Source organism: Eublepharis macularius, chromosome 5, assembly GCF_028583425.1.
Source record: "Eublepharis macularius isolate TG4126 chromosome 5, MPM_Emac_v1.0, whole genome shotgun sequence".
NCBI lineage: Eukaryota > Metazoa > Chordata > Lepidosauria > Squamata > Eublepharidae > Eublepharis > Eublepharis macularius.
In genome coordinates this window covers 110,722,394-110,742,546 of record NC_072794.1, presented here as the reverse complement: position 1 = coordinate 110,742,546, position 20,153 = coordinate 110,722,394, and the positions used below count along the sequence as shown (strand labels likewise).

Genomic DNA, 20,153 nt, shown 5'->3' with positions numbered 1-20,153 from the left:
GCAGGATTGTGCCTGGGCAGGCCTGGGCCGCGCCGCTGAGGGCCCTCGGGCGAAAGATGGCACAGGATTGTGCCTGGACATGCCTGGGCCGTGTCTCTGAGGGCCCATGAGGAAAGGATGGCGCAGGATTGTGCCCGGGCAGGCCTGGGCTGTGCCTCTGAGGGCCCTCAGGCGAAGGATGGCACAGGATTGCACCCTGGCAGGCCTGGGCTGTGCCTCTGAGGGCCCTCAGGCGAAGGATGGCACAGGATTGCACCCTGGCAGGCCTGGGCGGTGGCTCTGAGGGCCCTCAGGCGAAGGATGGAACAGGATTGCACTTGGGCAGGCCTGGGCTGCGCTGCTGAGGGCCTGTGGGTGAAGGATGGCACAAGAGTGCACCCAGATAGGCTTGGTGTGGACTTGTGTGGGACATTCTGCATGCAAGCAGTTGTTTTCTCCCCAACATACATCCCTCCCGTTTATGGTTGCCAGATCCAGGTTGTGAAATTCCTGGAGATTTAGGATGTGAAGCCTGGAGAAGGCAGGATTTGGGGAGGGGAGGGACCTTAGCAGGGTATAATGCTTTAGTGATCACACACCCCTCCCCCAAAGCAGCTACTTTATCCAGGGGAACTGATCTCTGTGGCCTGGAGATCAGTTGTAATTCTGGGGGTCTCTCCAGTCACCACCTAGATGCTGGCAACCATACGTCTCCTGCTCATGTAGAAGAAATTCTTCTTCTACCACCTTTGAGCTTGAGCATTAGGGCATTTCTCTGAGCAGTTTCTTTCCCTCTCTTTTTTACTTGCATAAAACTGACACCTTTGTTTAAATTTAAGTAAAAATGCACCTTTTCGTGGTTTGTTGCAAGCACAAAGCAAGCTCTCCCGGTCTTTCTCCCTCCTTTCCTTTGTTCTTCATAACATGAAATCTCAGGATCTGCCTCACCAACAAACACCCCTGAGTTTGGGTTGAGGAGGGTTGCCCTAAAAGTTGAGCATTCTGGGAGAAGGAAGGCATGTGAAATGCTAAACAGATCCACTCTCCCTTGTTTCTCCTTTGGTGGCAATGGTGGAGGGAGGGGGCTGGGGTGGGGGGAATAATCCCAGGTGAGCAAGGGAAGGGACCAAGATGGTTGGGCTTCGAAGTCCATCAGACGCATCATCTTTAGGCCCTTTGCTATGGCTCTTGGCTCCCTCCCCGCTTCCTTCTTGCTCCACTTCAGTTTGGATCCCGTTCAGAGGCAGCATCTCTATTCTCTTTGACTCACCCATATCCCCTCTTAACTCTGCTGCCGGAGAAGACATTTGTCTTGTGTTTTATAATCTGGCCCTTTCACCCCCTTCCTCAACATGTCTTTCTTTCTCAGCCCTATTTGGCTTGGTTCATTTTTTCACATGCATAGCTTTCCTCCCAGACTCCCCGCTGCTCCAGACTCTTTTGGCTCAATATCAATAAAATACACACAACGTAGGTAGGACAGGGTGCCTGGACCCACTGCTAAACCTAACCCTTAATTCTCAGATTTTTTAAAGGTTGTAATTATAAGCTTCTAAAAATGGATTTATGTGATAGTCAAATGTTTGTATAGTTGTATTTGTGTATGTGAACTGCATTTTTTTTAAAGGCACTCTCAAAACTTTTGTGCAAGTCAGCTCACAAAATAAATTTTTATGCAACTTTCAGCTCACTTAGAGGGAACATTGGAGGGGCCTGATTTGGCTTGTCAGTTTGAGGTCCCCCATCTTTCATCTTTGAGAAGAAATGGCTAGACTTTGAAATGAGTATTCCAGAATTGAACAGTCAGTACTCAGTATTGGGGGAAAGGAACCTTTTGATAGAAAGCCTGTTAATAACTGATTGAATTGTGAATCTTTGATGGATGGTCTGCAGTGAGAACAAATGGTCTGTAGTAAACTTGTACAAAAATAGATGGTGCTGACAAAGAGTATCTGTTCAGCACAGGAAGGGAGTAACCATGAGGAAGGAGAGGGAGGCATGCAAAGACAGACTGCTTGAAAGACACAGACTGCTTGAAAGATAACCTCTTGGCTCATAGTCAGAATGTATCTGCTCCTAAAACAAGATGTAAACTTGTGTAATCAACAAATAACCAAATACTGTTTTATCCAATGAAATGCATGTCACTACTGCATGTGATTAAGATGTTGTAGCTGCCTTACGTATGAATATAAGGAAGCCTGTGCTTATGGGAGGGGGCTCAGTTCTTTGTGGCAACAGTCACGCTGAGTCCCAGCCGGCTAATAAACTGCTTTCCTTCCTGAAGCCTTGTCTGTCTCAATCCTTTGACACCTCTCAAGCCGCTACAAATCAATAAGAAAAAGGGGCACAAAAATCAACATTCTTTAACCAGTTTGGTGTAGTGGTTAAGAGTGTGGAGAACCGGGTTTGATTCCCCACTCCTTCACTTGTAGCCTGTTGGGTGACCTTGGGACAGTCAGCTTCTAGGAGCTCTCTCAGCCCCACCCACCTCACAGGGTGTTTTGTTGTGGGGATAATAATGGCATTCTTTGTAAACCACTCTGAGTGGGCATTAAGTTGTCCTGAGGGGTGGTATATAAATCAAATGTTATTATGTTATTAATGTTATTGTTATTATAATGTAGAATAGTTTTTGTCTTCCTGCAAATGATGGTCAGTATGCAAGGTTTGCTTGATGCAATCTGTATTTCAGCACAATGAAGTTTTGTGCTATTCTGGAGCAGTGCAAAGGTTTGTATACTTAGACCCCGAGGCTTGCTTAAGAAGAGAAGAGAAAAATCTTACATCATCAGTCTGTTTCTGTCTGTGTTAAATTTTAAAAATGCCATGTCAGTCTGTTTGGTAATTGTTTATTCTTAGTCTTGATTGAGACATCATAGTCACAGTGTAGTTTCGCAATCAGGTCTATGCTTTAAGCTTATGCCTTCCCCAGGGACAAATATAGATAAACATTTTTCAGAAATTTTGAAACCATGGGGAAAGAGAGTTTTAAAAAGGTGTTGGGAAGAAACAGAAATCAACTCTGCTGCTGTCATTCCTGACATTTATTTTATGCCTCTATATTTTGTTCATTAAATAGCTTCTCGAGTAATTGCAGAGAATGATGCTTGAGGCAGGATATTATGAAATTGCATTCCAGAAATCTCTTGTAGGCCACACTAATATAATGCGCATATGTTACATGTCCATGTTCTTTGCCTCTTGACTGTGTGCATAAGTGTTTGGGGTCAGTTTGGTGTAGTGGTTAAGAGCGTGGGACTTTAATCTGGAGAACCAGGTTTGATTCCTCACTCCTCTGCTTGAAGCCAGCTGGGTGAGCTTGGGCCAGTCAGAGCTCTCTCAGCCACACCCACCTCACAGGGTGATTATTGTTGTGAGGATAATGACAGACTTTGTAAAGCACTCTGAATGGCATTAAGTTGTCCTGAAGGGCAGTATATAAATCGGATGTTTATTATTATTATTATTATTATTATTATTATTATTATTATTATTATTTAGTAGACATATTGTAGTATACTGTGTGAAATTTTTCTTATTGTCCAGGATATGCCACATGAACGTTGGGCGGGTAGGCCATATCCACAGAGCAGCCAAGACTATCGGTACTCACAGTGGGGCCAGGACCCACCTGACCCTCAATGGAGACATCCTAACCCACAATGGGACCATCCCAACCCTCGGTGGAGCCAAGACCAGCAGAACTCTCAATGCTATCATGTCCCACAGTGGGAGCACTACTATCCTGAACAGCCATCACAGTAGGTGGCTTCTTTATATGGGGGAGGTATATAATGGCCTCATCTGTGGGTATGCTCAAATCATCAGTTGAAGAGATTAGTTTCTAATGTGTCCCATAGGTTTATGTGATATCGAATTTGTGAAATACGAAACATTTTTGCTGTATGAAAATTGACTGGTATTGTTTATTTCATAGCAACAATTCAGCATATTAATATGCAGATAGACAGTTGTTTTTAAGGATGTTAGAAGAGGCTTGAGGGAAAATTTGTTTCCACAATATGTTCATTAATTTTTGTTCCTCTGGTCAGAGAGATTTTACAGCCTTTTAGTACAAAAACTTACACCTCCTAATAAGATGCAAATGTGAGATGAATGCAGCATTCCTTTCAAGTCCACTTCAGTTCTCTGGAAGACTGTTGTCTGTTTCTAGCCCTACTGATCCCAAGTACCTTCTGTCACTTCCATATATGCCACCACATTAAAAAAGGAAATGTGGATTTAAAAAATTGCAAAGAACTACTTCTGTTCTCCTGATATCTAACACATAGGTGGGACATTCACTTTAAACTTGGAGCCAATTTGGCAATGATTGACTATGTATGTCTATGTAGAACACTATGGGGTGAGGAAGAAGGCATAATTTAGTTGGGTGAGTCTCCCAGGGAGAGGAGGGTTAGTCAGAAATAGTAGTTGGGTATGTTGGCTTAAAATGTATGATTTGTAAATAGCAGGAAAGAGTAGGTGGCAGAGTTTTAAGTTTCAGGTAAAACTATGTAGAGTGGCAAAGAAGGCTTGGGCATCAGCTATAGGGAAAATGGGAAAGGAGATAATAAGCTGCTAATTCCATATGGGATGTTGTTAATGGTGGGGAGTGCTTTGGTGGATGGATTATGCAGAGTACAAACTACATCTCTGGTGATGTGACCAAGTCTGGTTTTGACACTCATGCTTTCCTTGCTTAATGAGAGTGACGACAGCTTTACATAGAAGACTCTGTTCTTGTTTTGCAATTCTCCAGGGACTATGGCTATGGCTTTGACAACGGCAACTTCCTGCACCGAGGCAGTGGTTCCTACGGATGTTCACGAGGCAAATTCTATGGGAAACGGTCCAGCAGCAGCCACTTTTATAAAGGTCCTAAAATCCGCTCCTTGAAAGGTTATTTGTTGGGTAGGAGGATGGAGTGATCTGTGTATAAACTGGCTAGCAGGATATACTTTTTACTATCTGGGAGATGGAGGGCGGAGTGCGACCCTGTAAATTCTCCTGGACCTCTCAGTGGCTTTTGATACTATCCATCATGGTATCCTTCTGAACTGCCAGTTGGGACTGGGAGGCACTTTTGTGATATTTTTGGTCCTACCTTGAAGGTCGGTTTCAGAGTGTGGTGATGGGAGAATGCTGCTCCACCCCTTGGGCTCTTGTCTTTGGGGTTTTAGAAGGTTCTGTCTTGTCTCCCATGATTTTTCATTTCTATGTAAAGTCTCTGGGAGAGGTCATGTGGAGATTTGGGCTTAGTTGTCACTGATATGCACATGATGCTCAGCTCTGTCTCACACTTCCAGTAGATTCCAGCAAGGATATGGAAACTGTGATCAGGTGGCTGGAGACAGTTTTGGGATGGTTGAGGGCTAACAAGCTGAAACTTAATCCCAACAAAACAGAAGTGCTACTGGTGGGGGGAAGGTTTGACCCTAGGATACCTCCTATTCTGGATGGGGTCGCACTGCCCCAAAGGGAGCAGGTTTGTAGTTTGGGGGTGTTACTGGACCCAGGCATCCTGTTGGATAAGCAGGTGGCAGTGGTTGCCAGAGGCTAGTGAGACAGCTGCTGCCATTCCTGGGCAGGAAGGATTTTGCCATTGTGGTTTGTCCCTGGTAACACCTAGATTAGGTTACTGTAATGTGCTCTGTGTCATGCTGCCATTGAAAACTATCCAGAAGCTGCAACTGGTACAGAATGCTGTGGCCATGGTGTTGACTGGAGTGGGTCATAGGAACCACATCACTCCAGTCTTGTTCCATCTGCACTAGCTTCCAGTTTGCTTCTGGGCCCAATTCAGGGTGCTGGTATTGACCTTTAAAGCCCTATATGGCAGGACCAGCATACCTTAAGAACCATCTTCTCCCACATGAACCTATCCATCCACTCTGGCCATCTTTGGAGGCCTTGCTTTGGGTGCCCCTGCCATCTTAGGCTAGACAGATGGCAGCCCAAGAAAGGGCCTTCTCAGTCGTAGTGCCCAAATTTGGAACTCCCTCCCCAAGGAGATTCACTTGTTTCCGTCTTTTTCTTCCACTAGCAGGTCAAAACCTTTTATTTTGTTTGGCATAACCCCCAGTGAACTCTTAATGGCCCTTCTCCCTCATAGTGTGTGTATTTGTTTATGTTGATATGTTTTTACTGTATTTATGTATGTATTTTAAATGTAATTTTAATGTTTTAATTATCTGTTGTTTGCCATCTTTGGGATCCTATTTTGGGTGGAAAGGAGGCATATAAATATTTTAAATAAATAAATGTTAAATTCTACGATATATATTCCAGATTAAATGCCACAAGATATATTTCAGATAGGAACAGAAAAATCAGATCTCAGGTTTCATTGGAGTTACTACTGTTTCCAAAGCATCTTTTGAAGCTTTCCAGCTACAAAAAGCTTACTTTTCATAGGAGCTAGCCTTCCTGGCTATAGAACAGACCATTCAGGCTGACTTGTTTTGGTCCACAAGACCCCTAAGGATAGATTAGATCATGTGGTGGCCAATACAAGAAATAGGAGTCGTTTTTAATTATTTATTTAAAATATTTATAAGCATACCTTCTTCCAACAATATGGCACCCAAATCTGGTAAAAAGACATGCTAAATAAAATTAATTGTGACTCAAATTCCTGGAGCACAAAACAACTCATATTCAAGACGTGAGAAATGTTATGGAATCTGTCCATGAATCTTTCCTTGTAGGGCTTGGTTTCCAGGCCCCTGATCATCCTGGCTGCTGTCCTCTGCACCTCTTTCAGTTGGTCCACATCCTTTTGGAAATGAGGTCTCCAGAACTGAAGACAATACTCCACACAGTACTACATACTCCAATGCAGTATATAGTGGGACAATGACATCCTGTGATTTAGATGTTATGCCTTTGTTGATAGGCCTCAAGACTGCATTCATCTTTTTTGTTGCTGCATCGCACTGACTGCTCATACTTAGTTTCCCATCCACCTCTGTCCCAAGATCTTGTTCACATACACTGCTACCCAGAAGTGTATCCCTCATCCAGTATACATGTTTTGCATTTTTGTTAGCCAAGTGGAGAACCTGGCTAACAAGTCGTATATTATTCAACTCTACCTACTTTCCCAGTGTTCAGATCTCATTGCATTCTATCCCTATCTTCAAGGTTATTTGCTACTCCCCCCCCAGTTTGGTGTTACCTGCAGATTTAATTAGTAATCCCTTTACACTCTCATCCAGATCATTTATAAAAATACTGAAAAACGTTGGGCCCAGAATTGAGCCCTGTGTCACTCCACTGGACCCCCCTCCGATCACTCATGATGCTATTGACTCATTTGTTGCAGTTATCCAGCCAGTTCACTATCCATCTAACCATCCTAGAGTCCAGTCCATAGTCCATCAGTATACCCATTAGAGCATCATGAGGAACCTTGACCAAAGCTTTCCTGGATAAACTACATTGACAGCATTTCCATGATCTAGTAAGCCTGTCAGTTGATCATAGAAGGAAATGAGGTTGGTCTGACATGACCTATTAGGGACACATCCATGCTGACCTATCCATATCACCATGTTGTCCATCACTTGTTTGCAGATTGACACCTTTAATATCTGTTACAGTATTTTCCCTGGGTGCAGCTAGGTGCTTCTCCACAACTCTGCCCATGTCAACCAGCAGCCCTGAAGCCATGCTTTGCCTACTATCATATCTAGGTGGGCCTGTTCTTTCCTTCAAAGAGAAAACTGAGGCAAAGTAGGCATTGAGCCTTTCTATCTTCTCTCTGACCTCTATCAGAGTTTACACAGTAATGGGAGTATCACACCCTTCTGTTTGCTCCTCATGTATCTGAAGAATGTCTTTTTGTTGTGATGAGCCCCTCCTAACCAGTCTCAGCTCATTTTGAGCTTTGGCCTCTCTGCTGGCTGCCTTACATTCCTAGCTACTCCTAGATATTCTTCCTTGGATGCATTTCTCTCCCTCCATTTCTTGAATTTCTCCTTCTTTCTCCTTAGCTCATCACAGAGCTCTCTGTTCATCCACATTAGCTTCTTAGATCCTCTATTACATTTCTGTCTTGCTGGAATGGTGATAGCTTGAGTCTGCAAGAGCTCTTTTAGGAGAGTCCACCCTTCACTTGCTTCTTTTCCTTTCAGTATCCTTGTCTATGGAATAACTCTCATAAGTTTTAAGTTTGCCCCACTAAAATATAACCTGTGCAAACTCCCTTGGTACCCCCACCCCCCAGCAAAATGAATTCTAGGAGGATGTGATCACTTCTCCGTAAGGTTCCTACCAACTTTTCCCCGTCAACCTTGTCACTGCCTCCACCGTTTGAGAAAGGAAGTTGTTGGCCAGGTGGGTCAGGAAGTTGTGGGACCCTGGAAACATAGCAGAGTTGGTCTCCCAGCGCACCTCAGGAAAGTCAGTTTCCCATAACTACAAGATAGTGCTTCTTGGATATCCTATTAAGCTGCTCACAGAGGGCAGAATGCAACTCATCTCCTTGGTTAGATGGTCTGTAACAGACACCAACCACAAAACAGTTCGTCCTTCTATCCCTTCCCAGACACTTCCCACTGAGTTGTCACTCTCCTCATCCAGTATTTCCTGACAACCAGGGCTCATTTGGAGCCGGAATGCACAGGAATGGCATTCTGGTAGATCTGAAAAGAGGTCACGTGGGTTTTGGCCCCACCCACGTGATTTCTTTTCCTCCGAGTGCAAGGCGAGTGGGGCTGGGCTTAAAAGGAACAGTAAACTGCTTGGATTCATTCTGCTCTGCTCCTTTACTTTCATTGTGACTCGGGGGGGGGGAGAGAAAATGAGTGAATGAGTGCAAGGCGAGTGGTGCTGAGCTCCCAAGGAACGCAGGCTGCTTGGATTCATTCTGCTCTGCTCCTTTACTTTCATTTGTGAACGGGGGTGGGGGAGAAAATGAGTGAATGAGTGCAAGGCGAGTGGTGCTGAGCTCCCAAGGAACGCAAGCTGCTTGGATTCATTGTGCTCTGCTCCTTTACTTTCATTTGTGACTGCAGGGGGGAGAGAGAAAATGAGTGAATGAGTGCAAGGCGAGTGGTGCTGAGCTCCAAAGGAACGCAAGCTGCTTGGATTCATTCTGCTCTGCTCCTTTACTTTCATTTGTGACCGGGGGTGGGGGAGAAAATGAGTGAATGAGTGCAAGGCGAGTGGTGCTGAGCTCCAAAGGAACGCAAGCTGCTTGGATTCATTGTGCTCTGCTCCTTTACTTTCATTTGTGACCGGGGGTGGGGGGAGAGAAAATGAGTGAATGAGTGCAAGGCGAGTGGTGCTGAGCTCCAAAGGAACACAAGCTGCTTGGATTCATTCTGCTCTGCTCCTTTACTTTCATTTGCGAACGGGGGTGGGGGAGTGAATGAGTGCAAGGCGAGTGGTGCTGAGCTCCAAAGGAACGCAAGCTGCTTGGATTCCTTCTGCTCTGCTCCTTTACTTTCATTTGTGACCGGGGGTGGGGGAGAAAATGAGTGAATGAGTTCAAGACGAGTGGTGCTGAGCTCCAAAGGAACGCAAGCTGCTCGGATTCCATCTGCTCTGCTCCTTTACTTTCATTTGTGACTTGGGGGGAGGGGGAGAGAGAGAGAGAAAATGAGTGAATGAGTGCAAGGCGAGTGGTGCTGAGCTCCTAAGGAACGCAAGCTGCTTGGATTCATTGTGCTCTGCTCCTTTACTTTCATTTGTGACTGCAGGGGGGAGAGAGAAAATGAGTGAATGAGTGCAAGCCGAGTGGTGCTGAGCTCCAAAGGAACGCAAGCTGCTTGGATTCATTGTGCTCTGCTGCTTTACTTTCATTTGTGAATGCGGGGGGGAGAGAGAAAATGAGTGAATGAGTGCAAGGCGAGTGGTGCTGAGCTCCAAAGGAACACAAGCTGCTTGGATTCATTCTGCTCTGCTCCTTTACTTTCATTTGCGAACGGGGGTGGGGGAGTGAATGAGTGCAAGGCGAGTGGTGCTGAGCTCCAAAGGAACGCAAGCTGCTTGGATTCCTTCTGCTCTGCTCCTTTACTTTCATTTGTGACCGGAGGTGGGGGAGAAAATGAGTGAATGAGTTCAAGACGAGTGGTGCTGAGCTCCAAAGGAACGCAAGCTGCTCGGATTCCATCTGCTCTGCTCCTTTACTTTCATTTGTGACTTGGGGGGAGGGGGAGAGAGAGAGAGAAAATGAGTGAATGAGTGCAAGGCGAGTGGTGCTGAGCTCCTAAGGAACGCAAGCTGCTTGGATTCATTGTGCTCTGCTCCTTTACTTTCATTTGTGACTGCAGGGGGGAGAGAGAAAATGAGTGAATGAGTGCAAGCCGAGTGGTGCTGAGCTCCAAAGGAACGCAAGCTGCTTGGATTCATTGTGCTCTGCTGCTTTACTTTCATTTGTGAATGCGGGGGGGAGAGAGAAAATGAGTGAATGAGTGCAAGGCGAGTGGTGCTGAGCTCCCAAGGAACGCAAGCTGCTTGGATTCATTGTGCTCTGCTCCTTTACTTTCATTTGTGACTGCAGGGGGGAGAGAGAAAATGAGTGAATGAGTGCAAGGCGAGTGGTGCTGAGCTCCAAAGGAACGCAAGCTGCTTGGATTCATTCTGCTCTGCTCCTTTACTTTCATTTGTGAACGGGGGTGGGGGAGAAAATGAGTGAATGAGTGCAAGGCGAGTGGTGCTGAGCTCCAAAGGAACGCAAGCTGCTTGGATTCATTGTGCTCTGCTGCTTTACTTTCATTTGTGAATGCGGGGGGGAGAGAGAAAATGACTGAATGAGTGCAAGGCGAGTGGTGCTGAGCTCCCAAGGAACGCAAGCTGCTTGGATTCATTGTGCTCTGCTCCTTTACTTTCATTTGTGACTGCAGGGGGGAGAGAGAAAATGAGTGAATGAGTGCAAGGCGAGTGGTGCTGAGCTCCAAAGGAACGCAAGCTGCTTGGATTCATTCTGCTCTGCTCCTTTACTTTCATTTGTGACCGGGGGTGGGGGAGAAAATGAGTGAATGAGTGCAAGGCGAGTGGTGCTGAGCTCCAAAGGAACGCAAGCTGCTTGGATTCATTGTGCTCTGCTCCTTTACTTTCATTTGCGAACGGGGGTGGGGGAGTGAATGAGTGCAAGGCGAGTGGTGCTGAGCTCCAAAGGAACGCAAGCTGCTTGGATTCCTTCTGCTCTGCTCCTTTACTTTCATTTGTGACCGGGGGTGGGGGAGAAAATGAGTGAATGAGTTCAAGGCGAGTGGTGCTGAGCTCCAAAGGAACGCAAGCTGCTCGGATTCCATCTGCTCTGCTCCTTTACTTTCATTTGTGACTTGGGGGGAGGGGGAGAGAGAGAGAAAATGAGTGAATGAGTGCAAGGCGAGTGGTGCTGAGCTCCTAAGGAACGCAAGCTGCTTGGATTCATTGTGCTCTGCTCCTTTACTTTCATTTGTGACTGCAGGGGGGAGAGAGAAAATGAGTGAATGAGTGCAAGCCGAGTGGTGCTGAGCTCCAAAGGAATGTAAGCTGCTTGGATTCATTGTGCTCTGCTCCTTTACTTTCATTTGTGACTGCAGGGGGGAGAGAGAAAATGAGTGAATGAGTGCAAGGCGAGTGGTGCTGAGCTCCCAAGGAACGCAGGCTGCTTGGATTCATTGTGCTCTGCTCCTTTACTTTCATTTGTGAACGGGGGGTGGGGGAGAAAATGAGTGAATGAGTGCAAGGCGAGTGGTGCTGAGCTCCCAAGGAACGCAAGCTGCTTGGATTCATTGTGCTCTGCTCCTTTACTTTCATTTGTGACTGCAGGGGGGAGAGAGAAAATGAGTGAATGAGTGCAAGGCGAGTGGTGCTGAGCTCCAAAGGAACGCAAGCTGCTTGGATTCATTGTGCTCTGCTCCTTTACTTTCATTTGTGACCGGGGGTGGGGGGAGAGAAAATGAGTGAATGAGTGCAAGGCGAGTGGTGCTGAGCTCCAAAGGAATGCAAGCTGCTTGGATTCCTTCTGCTCTGCTCCTTTACTTTCATTTGTGACCGGGGGTGGGGAAGAAAATGAGTGAATGAGTGCAAGGCGAGTGGTGCTGAGCTCCAAAGGAACGCAAGCTGCTTGGATTCTTTCTGCTCTGCTCCTTTACTTTCATTTGTGACCGGGGGTGGGGGAGAAAATGAGTGAATGAGTGCAAGCCGAGTGGTGCTGAGCTCCAAAGGAAAGCAAGCTGCTTGGATTCATTGTGCTCTGCTCCTTTACTTTCATTTGTGACTGCAGGGGGGAGAGAGAAAATGAGTGAATGAGTGCAAGGCGAGTGGTGCTGAGCTCCAAAGGAACGCAAGCTGCTTGGATTCATTGTGCTCTGCTCCTTTACTTTCATTTGTGACCGGGGGTGGGGGGAGAGAAAATGAGTGAATGAGTGCAAGGCGAGTGGTGCTGAGCTCCCAAGGAACGCAAGCTGCTTGGATTCATTGTGCTCTGCTCCTTTACTTTCATTTGTGACCGGGGGTGGGGGAGAAAATGAGTGCAAGGCGAGTGGTGCTGAGCTCCAAAGGAACGCAAGCTGCTTGGATTCCTTCTGCTCTGCTCCTTTACTTTCATTTGTGACTTGGGGGGAGGGGGAGAGAGAGAGAGAAAATGAGTGAATGAGTGCAAGGCGAGTGGTGCTGAGCTCCTAAGGAACGCAAGCTGCTTGGATTCATTCTGCTCTGCTCCTTTACTTTCATTTGTGAACGGGGGTGGGGGAGAAAATGAGTGAATGAGTGCAAGGCGAGTGGTGCTGAGCTCCAAAGGAACGCAAGCTGCTTGGATTCATTGTGCTCTGCTCCTTTACTTTCATTTGTGACCGGGGGTGGGGGGAGAGAAAATGAGTGAATGAGTGCAAGGCGAGTGGTGCTGAGCTCCCAAGGAACGCAAGCTGCTTGGATTCATTGTGCTCTGCTCCTTTACTTTCATTTGTGACCGGGGGTGGGGGAGAAAATGAGTGCAAGGCGAGTGGTGCTGAGCTCCAAAGGAACGCAAGCTGCTTGGATTCCTTCTGCTCTGCTCCTTTACTTTCATTTGTGACTTGGGGGGAGGGGGAGAGAGAGAGAGAAAATGAGTGAATGAGTGCAAGGCGAGTGGTGCTGAGCTCCTAAGGAACGCAAGCTGCTTGGATTCATTCTGCTCTGCTCCTTTACTTTCATTTGTGAACGGGGGTGGGGGAGAAAATGAGTGAATGAGTGCAAGCCGAGTGGTGCTGAGCTCCAAAGGAAAGCAAGCTGCTTGGATTCATTGTGCTCTGCTCCTTTACTTTCATTTGTGAACGGGGGTGGGGGAGAAAATGAGTGAATGAGTGCAAGGCGAGTGGTGCTGAGCTCCAAAGGAAAGCAAGCTGCTTGGATTCATTGTGCTCTGCTCCTTTACTTTCATTTGTGACTGCAGGGGGGAGAGAGAAAATGAGTGAATGAGTGCAAGGCGAGTGGTGCTGAGCTCCCAAGGAACGCAGGCTGCTTGGATTCATTCTGCTCTGCTCCTTTACTTTCATTTGTGAACGGGGGTGGGGGAGAAAATGAGTGAATGAGTGCAAGGCGAGTGGTGCTGAGCTCCCAAGGAACGCAAGCTGCTTGGATTCATTGTGCTCTGCTCCTTTACTTTCATTTGTGACTGCAGGGGGGAGAGAGAAAATGAGTGAATGAGTGCAAGGCGAGTGGTGCTGAGCTCCAAAGGAACGCAAGCTGCTTGGATTCATTCTGCTCTGCTCCTTTACTTTCATTTGTGACCGGGGGTGGGGAAGAAAATGAGTGAATGAGTGCAAGGCGAGTGGTGCTGAGCTCCAAAGGAACGCAAGCTGCTCGGATTCCATCTGCTCTGCTCCTTTACTTTCATTTGTGACCGGGGGTGGGGGAGAAAATGAGTGAATGAGTGCAAGGCGAGTGGTGCTGAGCTCCAAAGGAACGCAAGCTGCTTGGATTCATTCTGCTCTGCTCCTTTACTTTCATTTGTGACCGGGGGTGGGGGAGAAAATGAGTGAATGAGTGCAAGGCGAGTGGTGCTGAGCTCCAAAGGAACGCAAGCTGCTTGGATTCATTGTGCTCTGCTCCTTTACTTTCATTTGTGACCGGGGGTGGGGGGAGAGAAAATGAGTGAATGAGTGCAAGGCGAGTGGTGCTGAGCTCCAAAGGAATGCAAGCTGCTTGGATTCCTTCTGCTCTGCTCCTTTACTTTCATTTGTGACCGGGGGTGGGGAAGAAAATGAGTGAATGAGTGCAAGGCGAGTGGTGCTGAGCTCCAAAGGAACGCAAGCTGCTTGGATTCTTTCTGCTCTGCTCCTTTACTTTCATTTGTGACCGGGGGTGGGGGAGAAAATGAGTGAATGAGTGCAAGCCGAGTGGTGCTGAGCTCCAAAGGAAAGCAAGCTGCTTGGATTCATTGTGCTCTGCTCCTTTACTTTCATTTGTGACCGGGGGTGGGGGGAGAGAAAATGAGTGAATGAGTGCAAGGCGAGTGGTGCTGAGCTCCAAAGGAATGCAAGCTGCTTGGATTCCTTCTGCTCTGCTCCTTTACTTTCATTTGTGACCGGGGGTGGGGAAGAAAATGAGTGAATGAGTGCAAGGCGAGTGGTGCTGAGCTCCAAAGGAACGCAAGCTGCTTGGATTCATTGTGCTCTGCTCTTTTACTTTCATTTGTGACTGCAGGGGGGAGAGAGAAAATGAGTGAATGAGTGCAAGGCGAGTGGTGCTGAGCTCCAAAGGAACGCAAGCTGCTTGGATTCATTGTGCTCTGCTCCTTTACTTTCATTTGTGAACGGGGGTGGGGGAGAAAATTAGTGAATGAGTGCAAGCCGAGTGGTGCTGAGCTCCAAAGGAAAGCAAGCTGCTTGGATTCATTGTGCTCTGCTCCTTTACTTTCATTTGTGACTGGGGGTGGGGGGAGAGAAAATGAGTGAATGAGTGCAAGGCGAGTGGTGCTGAGCTCCAAAGGAATGCAAGCTGCTTGGATTCCTTCTGCTCTGCTGCTTTACTTTCGTTTGTGACTCATGAGGGGGGGGGGAGAGAAAATGAGTGAATGAGTGCTTTACTTTCATTCTGCTCTGCTGCTTCTACTTCTGCTTTACTTCCATTTGTGACTGGGGTGGGGGGGAGAATGAGTGAATGAGTGCAAGCCGAGTGGTGCTGGGCTCCAAAGGAATGTAAGCTGCTTGGAATTCATGCTGCTTCATTTTCATTTGTGACGGGGGGGTGTGGGAGAGAGAAAATGAGTGAATGAGTGCAAGACGAGTGGGGCTGCGCTCCAAAGGAACGCATGCTGCTTGGATTCCTTCTGCTCTGCTTCTTTACTTTCATTTGTGAATGCGGGGGGGAGAGAGAAAATGAGTGAATGAGTGCAAGGCGAGTGGTGCTGAGCTCCCAAGGAACGCAAGCTGCTTGGATTCATTGTGCTCTGCTCCTTTACTTTCATTTGTGACCGGGGGTGGGGGGAGAGAAAATGAGTGAATGAGTGCAAGGCGAGTGGTGCTGAGCTCCAAAGGAATGCAAGCTGCTTGGATTCCTTCTGCTCTGCTCCTTTACTTTCATTTGTGACCGGGGGTGGGGAAGAAAATGAGTGAATGAGTGCAAGGCGAGTGGTGCTGAGCTCCAAAGGAACGCAAGCTGCTTGGATTCTTTCTGCTCTGCTCCTTTACTTTCATTTGTGACCGGGGGTGGGGAAGAAAATGAGTGAATGAGTGCAAGGCGAGTGGTGCTGAGCTCCAAAGGAACGCAAGCTGCTTGGATTCATTGTGCTCTGCTCTTTTACTTTCATTTGTGACTGCAGGGGGGAGAGAGAAAATGAGTGAATGAGTGCAAGGCGAGTGGTGCTGAGCTCCAAAGGAACGCAAGCTGCTTGGATTCATTGTGCTCTGCTCCTTTACTTTCATTTGTGAACGGGGGTGGGGGAGAAAATTAGTGAATGAGTGCAAGCCGAGTGGTGCTGAGCTCCAAAGGAAAGCAAGCTGCTTGGATTCATTGTGCTCTGCTCCTTTACTTTCATTTGTGACTGGGGGTGGGGGGAGAGAAAATGAGTGAATGAGTGCAAGGCGAGTGGTGCTGAGCTCCAAAGGAATGCAAGCTGCTTGGATTCCTTCTGCTCTGCTGCTTTACTTTCGTTTGTGACTCATGAGGGGGGGGGAGAGAGAAAATGAGTGAATGAGTGCTTTACTTTCATTCTGCTCTGCTGCTTCTACTTCTGCTTTACTTCCATTTGTGACTGGGGTGGGGGGGAGAATGAGTGAATGAGTGCAAGCCGAGTGGTGCTGGGCTCCAAAGGAATGTAAGCTGCTTGGAATTCATGCTGCTTCATTTTCATTTGTGACGGGGGGGTGTGGGAGAGAGAAAATGAGTGAATGAGTGCAAGACGAGTGGGGCTGCGCTCCAAAGGAACGCATGCTGCTTGGATTCCTTCTGCTCTGCTTCTTTACTTTCATTTGTGAATGCGGGGGGGAGAGAGAAAATGAGTGAATGAGTGCAAGGCGAGTGGTGCTGAGCTCCCAAGGAACGCAAGCTGCTTGGATTCATTGTGCTCTGCTCCTTTACTTTCATTTGTGACCGGGGGTGGGGGGAGAGAAAATGAGTGAATGAGTGCAAGGCGAGTGGTGCTGAGCTCCAAAGGAATGCAAGCTGCTTGGATTCCTTCTGCTCTGCTCCTTTACTTTCATTTGTGACCGGGGGTGGGGAAGAAAATGAGTGAATGAGTGCAAGGCGAGTGGTGCTGAGCTCCAAAGGAACGCAAGCTGCTTGGATTCTTTCTGCTCTGCTCCTTTACTTTCATTTGTGACCGGGGGTGGGGGAGAAAATGAGTGAATGAGTGCAAGCCGAGTGGTGCTGAGCTCCAAAGGAAAGCAAGCTGCTTGGATTCATTGTGCTCTGCTCTTTTACTTTCATTTGTGACTGCAGGGGGGAGAGAGAAAATGAGTGAATGAGTGCAAGGCGAGTGGTGCTGAGCTCCCAAGGAACGCAAGCTGCTTGGAATTCATGCTGCTTCATTTTCATTTGTGACGGGGGGGGGGTGGGAGAAAATGAGTGAATGAGTGCAAGACGAGTGGGGCTGCGCTCCAAAGGAACGCATGCTGCTTGGATTCCTTCTGCTCTGCTTCTTTACTTTTGTTTGTGACTCATGAGAGGGGGGAAGAGAGAGAGAGAAAATGAGTGAATGAGTGCTTTACTTTCATTCTGCTCTGCTGCTTCTACTTCTGCTTTACTTCCATTTGTGACTGGGGGGGGGGAGAGAGTGAGTGAATGAGTGCAAACCGAGTGGTGCTGGGCTCCAAAGGAACGTAAGCTGTTTGGAATTCATGCTGCTTTATTTTCATTTGTGACTTGTGAGAGAGAGTGAGTGCGTGGGTCAAGCAGGGCTGGCTCTCCAGAGGAGGGTAAGCTGCTTTGAGTTCATTCTGCTTTAAGGAAATACCTGGAGATTTTTACGGAAAGGGGCCTGAGGGGTGGATGTTGCCTTCTGACACACTTCCGGTGATGTCAGGGGGTGTGGCATATGCTAATGAGTTATGCTAATGAGTTCCTTCCGTTCTTTTTCTACGAAATGATCCCTGCTGACAACCAAGCCCCTTCCTCATGTACAGAGCCACTCCTCCTCCTCTACGGCACTTGCTGTTCTTGAATAACTCATACCCATCCACTACTGTATGTCTTTCTATCTGCATTAGTAGATCAAGCCTTCTTATTGCCCAAGCTTTGGGCATTGGTATATAGGCACTGGAAGCCTTGCAATGTTCTCCCTCTTTGACTTCGCCTTCCCAGATACGCCTCTGTTATTTGCTCTCCTTCTACTCTGAAATTCCTGTACCAGTTTTCTTCATTCCCCTGTAATGCCAGTGTAAAGCCCTTTCAAAGAATCACCCCAGGTCTCTTCCAAACACATTCTTCCCTATTTTTGACAGGTGAAGTCCATCACAATAACGTAAGTCAACTAAGTACATAAGCAGTCCTTTAGAATAGTAGTTTTTAACCGTGAATCCACCTTTAAGTACACAGTGCTGTCCTCAAATGGGGCCTCATTTATTTAAATATCTATATGTTGCTCTTCCATCCAACTACTGCAAGGATATGGGAACAACTCAGTTATGCTTTTTCTCTTCAAAATAATGCCCTCCTAGTAAGAACAGTTTATTGTGTTTCTCACAGAAGGTGGTCGGCATGGGAAAGTCATTCCGCTACCAGGTATAAAATGGTGGCTTGTGGCCGATTCTGAGGAGAGGGTAGGGGGGAAGTTTGTCCTAACTTCCAACCCAAAAAAGCCAAAAAGGGGAAGAGCTCACAGGGAAGAACCACATGTCACTTCCTTGCTTTCTACCAAACTTCATGGCCAGTTACGGACACGTGGGCTGATAGGTGCGGCTGAATAACACAGGTCAAAGAGGTGAAAAGGGGAAAAGATTTCCACCCAGATAGTTACTCTTATAGCATCAAGGAAAGGGTTTATGATATTTTATATCCATAAACTGCTCTTCTAGCGTGAGGGTAAGGCCTGACTTCTAACAGTTGGGGTAGTGCAATGAGGAGGGTTCTGATAAGCTGCAAGGGCTCAGCTTGGGCATTAGTGGTGATGCTGCCACTAATGGAGTCCAAGATGATGCCATCAGAACTCAGCTTGGACTTGGCTGATGCCTTCCTTTGTACTTTTTTCCAGTTCTGATCTGTGGGAGGATGCAGTGACTTAACCTTACTTGGGATGACAAAGTACTTGATTCTCATGTTCAAGATAGTGTGTTTTATGTCTGTAATTAAATTCCCATATTTGTCCATGCTCTGAAACAAGTAACAAAACGTCTTTAGTGTCCTACCAGCTCACAGTTGGCTTCTGCATCTCATTCTGTTTCTTTATCTGCAGGCAAGGATAATCCCCATAACTCATCACGTGTATTGATAGAGATGAAGGTAAGAAATGAGCTTTTACTGTACATGGTTCCTACAGGCTGGATGTGCACAATTGCTTGAATTGTCTCTTCCACTTGTGGCAGAGATCAAGGATAGTCTGATATGGGGGGAGTTGGGGGCAAGATTTCTCATGCATATATACCTAGAGCACGGGTCTCCAACCTGTATGAGCCTGTGGGCACATTTGGAACTCTGACACAGTATGGTTGGTGCAGCAACAAAATGGCTACCACAAAATGGGTACTGCAGGAGATGGAGCCAGCCACAAAATAGCTGCTACAGCTTATTTTTAGGCACACAGAGAAGAGTATTGTGCTGTGGAAGCAGCTTCTGCCAAAGCAATGTTTTTAAAAATCTGCACAGCCAATCAAATCTCCCAATGGTTAATCAAAAGCCTTCTAGACAAAAGCTCTATCTGGCCCCACCCACTTTCTAAAAACACTTGGTGGGTGCAAGGAAAGATGTTGGCAGACACAATTGTGACAATGGGGACCCCTGGCCCAAAGTTTGTGTGGCTGAAGTATTTATCAGCATTGATTATGCTTTTGTATCCTAGAGGCAGCCAACTATTGTGTCCCTTTATGGTATTCTAGGATTACCAAATATTTTCAGCAGGGCTGCCATGCCCTTAACGACTGCAGAAATTAGCTGGAGCAGCTTTTCCCATTCATTTCATTGCCATGATCAGAAGGACTTCATCTGATAAATTGGTGCATATTAAAGACACAGAAGCTCAACTTGAACAAGATTTGGGAACCCTAGGCACACATATCCTTTTCTTCTTCTGCCTTCTGTTTTTCTGCTGCAGCAAAATAAAAAGGGAAATGATTCTGAGGTGAAGAAAGATGAATCAGCAATACCCGCGGAGACAAAACAAGCCCAAGAAGATACTGTAGCTTCAGTGAAAAACACTAATCCACCCCAGGTATTCATGCATCTAGTTCATGTTTTTCCCCCTTTTAAACCAGAGAGAATAAAAATTCAATATTCTCTGGCTCAGAGGAGAAACTGGGGTGATGCAGATGTAGCTACTTCCTGGTGTCCTTTTATAAGCAATAATGTGCACATAGATGTTGCAGCTGCTGTTCTTTGGCTCCTTGTATGTGTAGTCCAGGAAGAGGGGGAAAAAACAGGGTGCAGTGGGATAAATATTTTATTATTATTATACATTGTATTATTATAATACAAGGTATTATAATACATATACATATAATACATATACATATAATACAATGTATTATTATGCATTATTATACATTGTATTATATCATGTATTATTATACATGATTCCAACATGTTTCGCATGTAGCTTCATC

General features: G+C 46.6%; 1 protein-coding gene across 5 annotated transcripts in view; it reads left to right on the top strand.

Annotated features, from left to right (window-relative positions):
- LOC129329687 (serine/arginine repetitive matrix protein 2-like) overlaps nucleotides 1–20,153 on the top strand; it is a 96,990-nt gene that overhangs the window by 7,839 nt on the left and 68,998 nt on the right. For all 5 annotated transcript variants that reach the window (XM_054979231.1, XM_054979232.1, XM_054979234.1 and 2 more), the window contains 4 exons: nucleotides 3,529–3,743; nucleotides 4,745–4,860; nucleotides 18,791–18,837; nucleotides 19,646–19,762. In XM_054979231.1, the coding sequence (XP_054835206.1) occupies nucleotides 3,529–3,743; nucleotides 4,745–4,860; nucleotides 18,791–18,837; nucleotides 19,646–19,762 (495 nt within the window). The remainder of the gene's footprint in view (nucleotides 1–3,528; nucleotides 3,744–4,744; nucleotides 4,861–18,790; nucleotides 18,838–19,645; nucleotides 19,763–20,153) is intronic.